Source organism: Carlito syrichta, unplaced genomic scaffold, assembly GCF_000164805.1.
Source record: "Carlito syrichta isolate Samal-C Ts95f unplaced genomic scaffold, Tarsius_syrichta-2.0.1 Scaffold316052, whole genome shotgun sequence".
In the NCBI taxonomy this organism is placed as follows: domain Eukaryota; kingdom Metazoa; phylum Chordata; class Mammalia; order Primates; family Tarsiidae; genus Carlito; species Carlito syrichta.
In genome coordinates, this window is record NW_007260148.1 from 1 (window position 1) to 12,514 (window position 12,514).

At 38.5% G+C, this 12,514-nt stretch overlaps 1 protein-coding gene and 1 pseudogene across 1 annotated transcript in view; one reads left to right on the plus strand and one right to left on the minus strand.

Moving 5' to 3' along the window:
- Nucleotides 1–1,068: 1,068 nt before the first annotated feature.
- LOC103276347 (spectrin alpha chain, erythrocytic 1-like) overlaps nt 1,069–12,514 on the minus strand; it is a gene marked incomplete at its 3' end in the record, with an annotated part of 16,255 nt that continues 4,809 nt past the window's right edge. Inside the window, exons 4-10 of the mRNA XM_008073750.1 lie at nt 8,826–8,966; nt 7,893–8,039; nt 5,073–5,206; nt 4,375–4,519; nt 2,836–2,990; nt 1,329–1,419; nt 1,069–1,170 (exon numbers count right to left, since the gene is read on the minus strand). Coding sequence (XP_008071941.1) covers nt 1,069–1,170; nt 1,329–1,419; nt 2,836–2,990; nt 4,375–4,519; nt 5,073–5,206; nt 7,893–8,039; nt 8,826–8,966 — 915 coding nt within the window. The remainder of the gene's footprint in view (nt 1,171–1,328; nt 1,420–2,835; nt 2,991–4,374; nt 4,520–5,072; nt 5,207–7,892; nt 8,040–8,825; nt 8,967–12,514) is intronic.
- LOC103276342 lies at nt 9,412–10,729 on the plus strand (annotated as a pseudogene).

Here is a 12,514-nt window from a genome sequence, read left to right on the forward strand (position 1 = left end):
AAAAGCCATGCAAATCTTTTTAAATTTTTTTTCATTTTAAAGATGTGGGGTACAACTCAGATTTAGGTATACAAGTGGTCATCATACAGGTAAAGTCTGGGCTTCTCTTTTGTCCCCACTTCACCTGGTTTGAGATCAGGTACCCTTATTGATGTTATGTGCCATGCAAATCTTATTGTGACTATCATCTCAAGGAGACTCTGAACTCTACAACTGGAGTAAAATCTCTCTGTGTTAGGGGCTGAGGTGAGACCCTGTGATCCAGGAGTTTAGGATAACAGCAAACCTGATTGCTTCACTCAGTGGAATTGTGAGTGTTTAAAGTTTCCTTGTTGTTTAATGTAAATTTGAAAAGCAGAGATATAAGAAAATCAGCATAATTTGAGATTGTAAAGGAGAGAAGAAAAAGTACAGGTGTCACCCATGTGCCAGACACTGTGTTAGTCTCTGTAGGGCACCCAAAGATGAATAAGGTATAGAATTTACAATCTGGAGGTAAGCATATGTCAAAAGACAAAAGGGTATGGAGATTTCAAATTAGGTAGAAGTCAAAGAGTTGATGAAATAAAGGCCCAGGGGTGAGGAAGCACACATATGTCCTGAGAATTTCAAAGGAATCAATTTAGCTAAATAGTACAGTTGTCCTTTGGTGTCTGTGGGTTCCTTCTTTGGGTTCAAAAACAGTGGATAAAAATATTTTTTAAAAAAATTTTTATTTGTATTCACGTACACAGAATATTTTTCTTTTCAATATTCCCAGTCTAAAAAAAATACAGTATAACAACTATTTGCATAGCATTTATACTGTATGAGGTATTTTAAGTAGTCAAGAGATGACTTAAAGTACGCATGAAATGATTCTGTCATCTGAAAGAGGTCCTGGAACCAATTTCCCACAGATTATAAGGGACAGCTTTATGTGAAAGAAAGCCATGTAAAAGCTGGGTCCATATTATTAACATGTCTTTATGACTTCTTTTCCCACTTAGAGATTACTATATTTTTATAAGACTAAATAAGGGATAAATATGATATCAAGATTACACAAACTCTGTTAAATTAAATCACCTTTTCCCGAACTTCATCAGAGGCTTCGTGATTGGCATCCAGGAGGGCTTGACCAGTCTCATCAGCAGATTGAAATCGGTCATCGTAAGAGTCAATCTCATGCTGTGGTCACAAGACAACATGTCTCAATATGCAGCAAGAAACCTTCTGACATTCCTGGCACTGGCCCAAATTGCCTGCACCCTCTTTCCTCCTGGGCAGCCTTTCCTCTCTACCTTATGTTACTGGTGTCTGTCCAGCAGGGCTTCCCCACCAGCTACATCAGTTGGCAGCTCGTCAGCATTGATCAGAGCTGTCTTCTCCTTCATCCAGCCTGAGAGCTCATCAAAATCAGATAAGAACCGCTGGTACCTGTGGGAAAGTTGAGGAAAAAGCAGGAAGGAGAAACCAGATGTGAAAGGATGTTGATTAGAGTTAGCATTAGGTTGAGCTAAGATGTGTGAAATGTTTCTTGACCTAATTCCCCTCCTCCCCTTCCCCTGACATACTTCCTGTTATTTACAGTCAAAGTGTTTTTTAATCATGCAGGTTGTAAGTTCGTCACTCCAGGTTGTACATTACTAGGGCAGGTGTGTCACTGTGTGATGTGACCCATGGTCATTACAGCTCTGCCATCACAAGGTCACACCTACCCTAGAGGTACTTGAAACAGAGTGGAGAATTCACAATGCAGCCAATGAATAATTACATGTCATGTAAATAACAGGTAGTACCCTGTGGAAAAGGAAACTAGAATTAGGTTTAGGATTCTGCATATATTTTAGCTCATCTTTAATCCTATTAATAAAAAACAATGTCAAAATGGTTAACCATTTAAAAAATTAAATGCTCATCATTTGGTTTTAAATCATAACACTAAAATAAACACTATCTTCTGGTCATTTAAGGACTAGCCATCAGAATTAACTAGTGAAATGATGCTTGGTTTTCAGAGTTGTTTGTGTGTGTGTGTATGTGTGTGTGTGTGTATGTTTTAACCCATATTCAGGACATAACACTGGAGTTATTTTGATGCTTTTCAGTTCAGAAATTTATTGCATCTTAACTAGAGCCAGGATTTTGAAATTTCTCTTCAGCTGCCTTTCTAGTTTTCTGAACCACTTCATAGCATCCTAGGTCTATACAAACAGGGAAAGACAAACAGATGTCCCCCACAATGGATACCAGAAACTGCAGATAGATATATATATATATATAACTTTTCTATACGTACATCCCTATGATAAAGTTTAATTTATAAATTAGGCACAGTAAGAGATTAACAATAATAACTAACAATAAAGTAGAACAATTAAGTAAAATAAAGGTTATTTGAACACAAGCTGCCTCATACCTCAACTGTTGATCTGATCACCAAGACAGCTATGGAGTGACTGACTAATGGGCAGGTATGTATCCAGTGTGGATACACTTGACAAAAAGATGATTCATGTACTGGGTGGGAAAGAGTGGTGGAACATGAGATTTCATCTTAGGACAGGGTGAAATTTAAAACTTACGAATTGCTTAATTCTAGATTTTACATTTAATATATTTTCAAACTGCAGTTAACCATGAGTAACTGTAACTCAGAAAGTGAAACTGCAGCTAAGGAGGTTACTGCTGTGTTATGTCAGCCCACAAATGACTTCCTTTGTAGTTAAATCTTTTGCTCTGTGGAACAGGCAGGAGAGCCAAGTCCCTCACTATTTTACTTCCTTCCCATTTTTCAAAATTATGTCTGGGAACTGTTGAGATGGGCAGAGCAATAGAGGAGTGTGTTCCCACCAGTAAGAAGCCTGCAGCTTTTCATATCTGCTGGTAGCCAAGCCTCGGATGTGCCCCCAGTTGGAGACCAGATCTTCTTTCATCTGCTGGATGTGAGGTGCATCTGAAGGGTGGGAAAGCATCAGCTTGTCTGCTTTGGCACATAACTCCTTCACCTTTGGGATGCAAAAGAAACCTCATTACTAAAACTAATTACTAAATCTAATTACTCAGACTTCTCCTGGCAACGTTTTGTGGGAGAGATGTAGCAAAATAATAATAGTAATTTATAAATATATTTATATTGATATGTTTCTATTGGTATACGAGTTACTATATTAATAAGTATAATGTATTAAGTTATTTTATCTCTGATCGTGCTAAGAACTTTACATGCATTTTTTCATTTTATGCTTTGTATTTAATAATAGGGTAGAAAGAATGAGGTAGAAATTATTCTTTTTCCTCTTTTATATGAAAACTGAGAGGTAAAGTATTCTATTTCCTCCAAGTCATTCAACTAGTACGTGTCAGAAGCAAAGTTTAGACCGAGATTTTTCCTTCACCATCCTCCTCTATACCACTTCCCTAAATATTATTGTGGGAGTCAGAAAGGCATTTCTGCCCAGAAAGCCAACAAAACTCCAATAATGCTGCACCATTGTAAGTACAATTCCTGAGGAGCAAGGTTACTAGGACAATGTGAATATGGGTGAGTTTTCACATGTTATTAGTCCTTTCATTACACTCAACTATAATCAGTTGTTGTCTAAGGTGTGGGATTTCACTACCATTATTCATCAAATCATGGAATTTTATTATTCATGACTAAGCAAAAAGAACAAAGATATAAGTAAAATGGAAGAAGTAGAATGGCAAAAGTTTGTAGAAATTAGACACATGAACAGGATTAGTAATTAAAGCACAGCAAGTGTGGATCTTTCTGTGGTCTGACTCCCTGTGGACACTCAGTAGTAATTGGTTTAATTTATGGGTATGAGGGAAAAAAGTAAAGAATGGGAATCAGTCAAGAAATCGGCTTGCTCCAAGTTCTAGTATGCCATGTCCACGACTCAAGATATAGAAACTGAAGTTTTCCAGGTTTTCAAAGAGAATCTAAAGGTGGGCTTACCTTTAAGTGTCTCAGAGTTTATCATAGAAGGAAAGAAAGAATATGTTTTCCTAATCTACCAAGTGAAGGATAAAAATAAACAGTTTTCGGCTGCAACAGAAGAAAGTATGGTTAGATGAAAAAAACAAAATGCATACACACACTGGCCACAGCATATTTTACTGAGTGAGATCCTTGATGTATCGTTTTGTTTCTAAATTGCTAAATATATTAGAAAACCACAAGAGTATATAAAACAAATATGAATATTTAAATTAAAATGATTTCAATAAAAATGAGCATCCAACATTCATGTACAAGTTATGAACTAGAATGAAGAAATATATTCAAGTGCCACAGAATTTCTCCTTCATTAATATGAGTGAATTTGTGCCTCTGGAGGCATGGCATTAGGTAAGGGGCCTGCCGATACTCCAACAGTGGCTTACCTTGTCATCCATGACTGCAAGGTTCCTCTCAAATCCCTTGTGACTGTGAAACAGTGCTTCAGAGCTAACAAGGTCTTTGCCATAGTCCTCTGAAGTGACTAGGGGCTCCTTTTCTTTGATCCAGTGGATGGCTTCAGTCACATCCCTGTCAGACGTTAACAAGAGCTCCAAACAAACAATACGGCAGGAATTTCGAGCAAACAGTGTAACAGAGCACACAGCAAGGGACACCCTAGTTCACACAGGGGCAATTACCCAGCCTCCCTACATACCAGCAAACAGTAATACACCGTTTTCTTGATTATTAGTTGTTTCCACTGAGATGTTAGGTACCTGGACTTCCTGATGCTTGAGCCTACAGGCACACTTCCCATATTCAGGTCAACTCCTTATGAATGCTTTTCTTCTTCCCAACTCCACCTCTCAACCCTATCTAATTCTTAACCTGTTTTTCTTGCCTCCGCAGGACTTCCATCACTAAATCACCAGTACTATAAATTTTCTTCTTGCTTTGGGCTCCAGTGTTCGCAGCATTGACTAACCTATCTCCTCCTTTGCTGTCTTAAATGCAAGCACATGATTCACTTTGGTTTGAAGTATTGACCACTAATTGCTAACAGGAATAGAAGGTGGCTAACGCAAGCAATAAACATGATGCTTTTTCAAAGTTTTCTATAAAGCAGTGGCCAGATCCATACCTTTTAAATCGCTGGAGGTCTGCGGCATTGGACAGGGTTTTCCGTCTCTGGAGAGCTAGACCATGAAGACGCTCCCAGGCAGCATTCACCTCATCCTGCTTTCCCTTAATCAAGGGCAGGTCAGGGTGGTCCTCCTATGGAAGGAAATCAAAACTGGAGTCATACAAAGATGAGACCATATTTAAAAATCAGTTAAATACTTTGTTTTTGTTTAGATTGGAAAATATAGCTTATTTAAAAAGTAAATTGGAGAGAGAGAGAGAGAAAGAGGGCATTCACCACCCCAGTGGAGAGGAGGGGACCAAAGTTAGGAAACCATGGCTATGGCCATAGTTCAAAGAGCACATGGCCCCACCAGCATCTTAGTAAGGCAATGGCTAAACACTTCTCATTTTATGATGGTTTATAATTTATCAGAAGTGGAGACTAACATTCCACTACTAACATTGTAGCCAGACTCTGAACTTGATCATAGCTCTGCTCCCCAGCTTCCACCCAGATAACCAACCAAAACCTAGAAAATTAACCACCAGATATTGTATCCTGTGCCTACAGCATTGAATTAGCCTACTAACACAGACTGCTCTGCCTTGGTGTTATTTTCAGAGCTCCACTTTGTTGATGCCTACCAAATCCCCTGGAAATCTTGGACATCCAGGAAAAGAAGAAAAAATTACCTTTGTGAAATATGACTTAATTTTCCTGAACTCTACTACTCTGATTTTTAACTCTTTTGTGGTCCTAATACCTTTGAGAATCCAATGAAAGCTATTTATCTCTTCCAAGAATTATAGACACAGGCTTACACATATGATTTTGCAGAACACTTTAGGCATTGTTTGCAAACCATCTGAGGCAGTGAGGTCTGTGAATACTAGATGAGGCTAGCAGTATTAGCCTACTCTGGTACTTTGCAATTTTGAGGAGTTTGTATGTACCTAGTCTCCTTATTTCTACTGTCCCCATTTCTTCCCATTTCCATTCTCTTCTAAGTATCTTCACACAGAATTTTCTACTTCTTCTTCTTGTGTGTATGGTTCTATTATAGTGACATTAACCCCACCTTAGACTAGCAGAGGATATATTCTATGTTGAATTCATCGTTTCAGTGATGGTTTGGGAAAAAAAATGACCATGTTATTTTGCCACTTCTCCCTTCAAAAGGTGGAGTATGTTTCCTCAAGACTTGGATATATGATGGGTTTTAACTTGCTTACCAACAGAATGTGGAAGAAGTAATTTTTTACGAGCTCCAGTATCTCAGCCTCTAGACACTCTGTTCTCATCCTCTTGGAACACATTAGGGTATTTGTGCATGCAAAGATGCCTGGCCTACTGAATGACGAGAAACCCCACAGAGCAATCCTTCATCACCTTGCCGGGGCCCCATATATGGAACTAAGACCTTCTTAGATATTCTGCCCCAGCTGATCCACCCAATATCTTCATGTGAAAATACCAAGTGATATCAAGAGAACAGCCCAGCAGCCCAAATATCTGACTCACTGAATCATGAACAAATCAGCTGCCTGTTGCTTTAAATTTTATGATTTTTTAGATAGTATCTATAAATGGAAAGCTGCCACCACAAAAGGAAAGTGGTGAAAGTAGAAAATGTAGAAATTACTGGAAATATGGCCTGAAAAAAATTGGAAAACATAGGTTGTTTTCTCTACTTCGGCACTCACTTACCCAAAATTTTGGTTTTTATCAATACAGAAGATCATTCTCAATATAGAATCACAATCATAATGAAACCATAAATATAACCAACCTGTGAAGTTTATTACACACCCACCCACACCCACACACACACACACACACACACACACACACACACACATTCAAATATATAATATTAGGCACTTGTTTAAAACTTCAGTCTTTGTCTCTCATCTATGTATATCTATCTATCATCTATCTATCCATCTATCTATCTACCTACCTATAAATCATCTATCTCTATTATCTATCTATCTCAAATTACCTTCTCAGTCTTTCTGTATATACTAGGGTCATTTATTCCCACACTGAGCCTTTGTCTGCACATAGATTGCAAACTTATGTAAGTTTTTTTTTTTTTTTTTGAGTGGGAGTCTCACTCTGTCGCCCAGACTGGAGTGTAGTGGCCACTCCCAGCCACCGCAGCCTCGACCTTCTGGGCTCCGGCGATCCTTCTGCCTCAGCCTTCCAAGTAGCCAGAATTACAGGCATGCGGTACCACAACTGGGTGATTTTTTGATTTATTGCAGAGATGAGGTCTCGCTGCCCAGGCAGGTCTCAAACCCACAGGCTCAGGCAATCCATTCACCTCAGCCGCCCAAAGGTGCGGGATTACAGGCTGAGCCACCGAGCCCGGCAGTATTTTCTTAAGTAAATAAAAGTAAATCTACCTCCCTTCTTCTTCTTACCCTCCAAAAATAATCATGTATAATGATATCATATATATTATGATAACCCCACATTATTTTATATTATTTGTTACTTTATTCTTGTTTCTTTCCGTGTAGAAAAAGTGCCCGATAAACACAAAAAAATGGTGTACCACGTAGCACAGTAACTATGTCATTGCTCATTGTAGATTAAATTCCTCTGCACATACACACACACACACACACACACACACACACACACACACACATCACTAGCAAGGAGTGGATCGAGACGGGAAAGGAATCTGTTTAGGGTGTGTTGCTCCAGGGATGTGCAACCCTCTGTTTTCTCAAAATATTCCATCTCCCTCATATTCTATTAATGATTGGAAGTTCTGCTTGAAGACCAGAATCCTTTCCCTGAATGACTTTTTTGCTCCCACCTCACCTCAGCACACTCATTGGCATATTGGTTCACTCCATCCAGTCTCCCCTTTCGAGCAGCCAGGTCCACTTGGAACTCTTCGAATTTCTTGTGCAGAAATTCTGTGCGCTCCCAGTCCTCACCCAGCTCCACCGATGTCACTATAGCCTCCTGTAGACACAGAAAAGTTTATTGAGTTGCCAACAAACATTTAGAAGTACCTGCAGGTCAAAAGCCCAAAATCCCTGCTTGCATTCCCAGTGTAACTCAGACAGAAATACTGGGGCATGCTGGGAAAACCACTCCTGGGAAAAGCCAGAAGCAGGAGGGTATTTCCTGAGATCTAATCTTGGCCAAGGGAATGTGCTCTTCTAGTAATTCCTCGATGAGAGAGGCATTGTTGGTCCCAAACTCCTGCAAGTACCCTTTTGTGTTTCAGACATGAGGGATAAATTCATTCTGTTTCTACTCACTTCAAGATACTGATTATCTACCAAAGCACTGCATTAGGGACTTGCTTATTTAAATCTTCAGTCATAACTATAGAATTAGTCTTTAAGTATTAAGAAAAATAACACTCCCATAGTTATAGGCACTAAGACACAGGAGATTAGATGAAGAACTGGCAACACTCTCAGTGAGGCCTCAGAGTAGGAGCAAAATATAAAAAGGAGGAGTTGAAGATCATGAAAGTGGAAGGGGGATGAGCCTTGATTGTTTTCCAGTGTACAAACTTTGCATAAGCCTTGACTTTTCCATATTCAGATCCATATATTTAGACACCCCCTAGAGTGCTAATTCCAGAATATCCCAACATATTTGCCCCGATTGCCTCTTCAAAGAACAAAGGCAGGAGCACACACTCTGACTTCTTCGTGAGTAATCTGCAGTAAGTTGCTGTGGGGTACCTGGAACAGAGGTGGGGAAGGTTCTGTGTGCTTGCTGTTAAGCCTATACCTTGTCTCCGATCCACTCTAGGATGTCAGCGCACTCCTGCAAGAACTGCTGGAGCTTCAGGGCCCGCAGCAGCAGGACTCCTTTCTCCTGGGTCAGCTCCAGTAGCAGGTCCCACAGATGGCGCAGTTCCTCCAGATGGGCCTTTGGGGAAGAGAGGCAGAACCACTCAGGCACAGAGGCTGTGGCGCAGGATCAGACCCAAAGACGTGTGCAGAAAGGGACCTGGATAAAAAACGTTCCTTCCAATTCACACATGCATTAATTGATCAACATAAAGGAGGAAATAGGATATTTATGGAAATAGCTATTAAACCAAGTCAAATATGATCTTTCATAAGAGAAAATTTTGAAAAAATGCTTTGTGGCTTTCAAAGAGGAAATAGTTACAAACAATAAGATGGAAAAGAGGAAGAATGTGTGGAGGAGAGCTCATTTGAAATGAGCCTTAAGAAACAGAAAGATATTTGACAGGTAGAGAATAGGCAGAGCATGTTCTAAGCACAGCAAACAGCAATGACAAGGGCATGGAAGAAACTTAGCTTGAACTGTCTGCCACAAGGAATAAGAGTTGCCCCTCCTGGCCAAGATGTCTGACATGGAGGATGATTTCATGTGCAATGATGAGGAGGACTGCGACCTGGAATATGCTGAAGATAGTAACTCCAAGCCAAGTGTAGATTTGGAAAATCAGTACTATAGCCCCAAAGCGTTAAAAGATGATCCCAAAGTAGCAGTAAGCAGTTTCCAAAAGCTTTTGGAACTTGAGGGTGAAGAAGGAGAATGGGGATTTAAAGCACTGAAACAAACGATTAAGATTAACCTCAAGTAGACAAACTTTCCAGAAATGATGAATAGATATAAACTACTGCTGAATTATATTCAGAATGCAGTCACAAGAAATTATTCGGAAAAATCTATTAATTCTATTCTTGATTACGTCTCCACTCCTAAACAGATGGATTTACTGCAGGAATTCTATGAAACTACACCGGAAGCTTTGAAAGATGCTAAGAATGACAGACTGGTTTAAGATAAACACAAAGCTTGGAAAATTATATTTAGGACGAGAGGAATATGGAAAGCTTCAAAAAGTTTTACGTCAGTTACATTAGTCCTACCAGACTGATGATGGAGAAGATGACCTGAAAAAAGGTACACAGTTATTAGAAATATATGATTTGGAAATTCAAATGTACATGGCACAGAAGAATAACAAAGAGTTTAAAGCACTCTATGAACAGTCACTTCACATTAAGTCTGCAATCCCTCATCCACTGATCATGGACATTATCAGAGAATGTGGTGGTAAAATGTACTTGAGGGAAGGTGAATTTGAAAGGACACACACTGATTTTTTTGAAGCCTTCAAGAATTGCAATGAATCAGGAAGTCCAAAATGAACCACTTGATTAAAATATTTGGTCTTAGCAAATATGCTAATGAAATTGGGAATAAATCCATTTGATTAACAGGAGGCCAAGCCATACAAAAGTGATCCAGAAATTTTAGCAATGATGAATTTAAAAAGTGCCTGTCAGAATAATGGCATCGCTGAATTTGAAAAGATTCAAATTACGGCAACATCATGGATGATCCTTTCACAAGAGAACACACTGAAGAGCTTTTGCAAAGCATGAGAACACAAGTGCTCATAAAATTAATTGTCTTACACAAGAATACATACTTCTTCTATTTCTAAGGAATTAAACATAGTTGTGGCTGATGTGGAGAGATTGCTGGTGCTGAGCCTATTGGATAACACTATTCATAGCTGAATTGATCAAGTCAACCAACTCCTTGAACTGGCTCATCAGAAGAGAGGTGGTGCACAGTGTACTGCACTAGATAAATGGACCAACCAACTGAATTCTCTCAACCAGGCTGCACTCAGTAAACTGACTTAACAGAGAAAAACTTTTATAGATGTCCTTAAGGCAACAGTGCAGATATGTAATCCTTAAAAGAACTGAGAATGGTAAAATGACTGTCTGCTGATGTGTCCTGAAAATGATTGGAGTTATGGCAGAAGTGCTTTTTTGATCAACTAGTTTGCATTTTGCTTCCGCATTTATCCCAAGAAAAACAGCTTTAATCTCCAGATTAAAATGCCATGGGATTTATGCTGTATTGACATCTTGCCCTGAACATCCAACAGCATAGTAATTTGTCATGGGCAACATGACCAGAGAGATTTTCATCATGATTTTAAATACACTGACAAACTACTGTTGTTTTAAATTTAAACATGTTTTACCTGCAGAAATTATCTCACAAATAACCTACCATAGCTTGAAATGCATACCCTTTTGGACACTTCCTTTTCTCATGTATCACTTAAAATGCTTGCGGCATTTTTCAAAATGTTAATTCCTCAAAAGTGTGTCCGAGTATTTCTGTACCTGCAGTGTGATAAAGGTTTAGATGAAACCCCATAATTATAGTGGCATACTGTCGCTTAGGTTTCAAGCAGCAAAATAAACAGTACAGCTTAGGAAAAAAAAGAATAAGAGTTATAGTGTTTCTGGGATATGAGAAAATCATTGGCACCAAAACAGCAGGTGTTCTGAGACTATATAGTTTGAGATTACACAGAAGGCTTTGAATGCCAGGTTAGCTCAGATCAGAATATCATGTATTACCTATCTTGTGAAATTGAAGTTAACATCTATGTCATATCTTCAAGAATCTCAAATTTGTCAACTATTCTGTTGCCCATTTGATATAGCTCTAGTGATTCTGACAGATGTAAGATGTTTCAAACTTTCTTCAAATATTTTGATTAATATTGGGGTTTGTTATATACAAAACTGTGACTGCTATAAAAATTATTTCTATTTTACACAAATAAATAAGTTTTGAGATATTGTTCTTATGGGTTCTTCTTTATAATAAGATTCTACTCTGGTTAAAAATCTATGTTCCTTGACCATATTTGTTGATGGAAAAATGGGTGGGGTGGGGAAGCTAAAAGTTTTATGCTGCATATAGAAAGGCAAGCCTCAGTTTTAAAATATGTCATACTAATTTGTTTTGACAGCTTAAAAATGCATAATCAGTATAAAGTTCCTTCACACAAATATATTCTGAATTGATTATATTAGCACAAACTTTTGAAAGAGTATGTGGATTAATTCAAGAAATAGTTACTAACAATCCTCAGCAAACAAAACAAAACAAAACAACAACAACAAAAAGCAGGAGGTATCACACTCCTGGACTTTAAATTTTATTATAAAGCTACAATAATCAAAGCAGCCTGGTATTGGCACAAGAACAGGCATACAGACTAATGGAACAGAATAGAGATTCCAGAAGCAAAACCTCAATTTCTCAACCAATTCATCTTCAACAAACCTCCACCAAAAACCACTGGGGAGAGGAGAGCCTATTCAGTAAATGGTGCAGGAAAACTGACTGAACACATGCAGAAGATTGAAACAAGACCCCTACCTATCATCATACACAAAAATTAACTCTAAATGAATCAAATACCTAAACGTAAAACCTCAAACTATAAGATTCTTAGAAAATGCAGGAGACACCTTATGGAAATTAGAACTGTCAACCAATTGTTGATCAAATCCCCAAGTACTCATGCCATAAGAGATAAGATAAACAAGTGGGATCTCATCAAACTGACAATCTTCTGCAAAGCCAAAGAAATCATCAAGAGAGCAGGGAGACAGCCC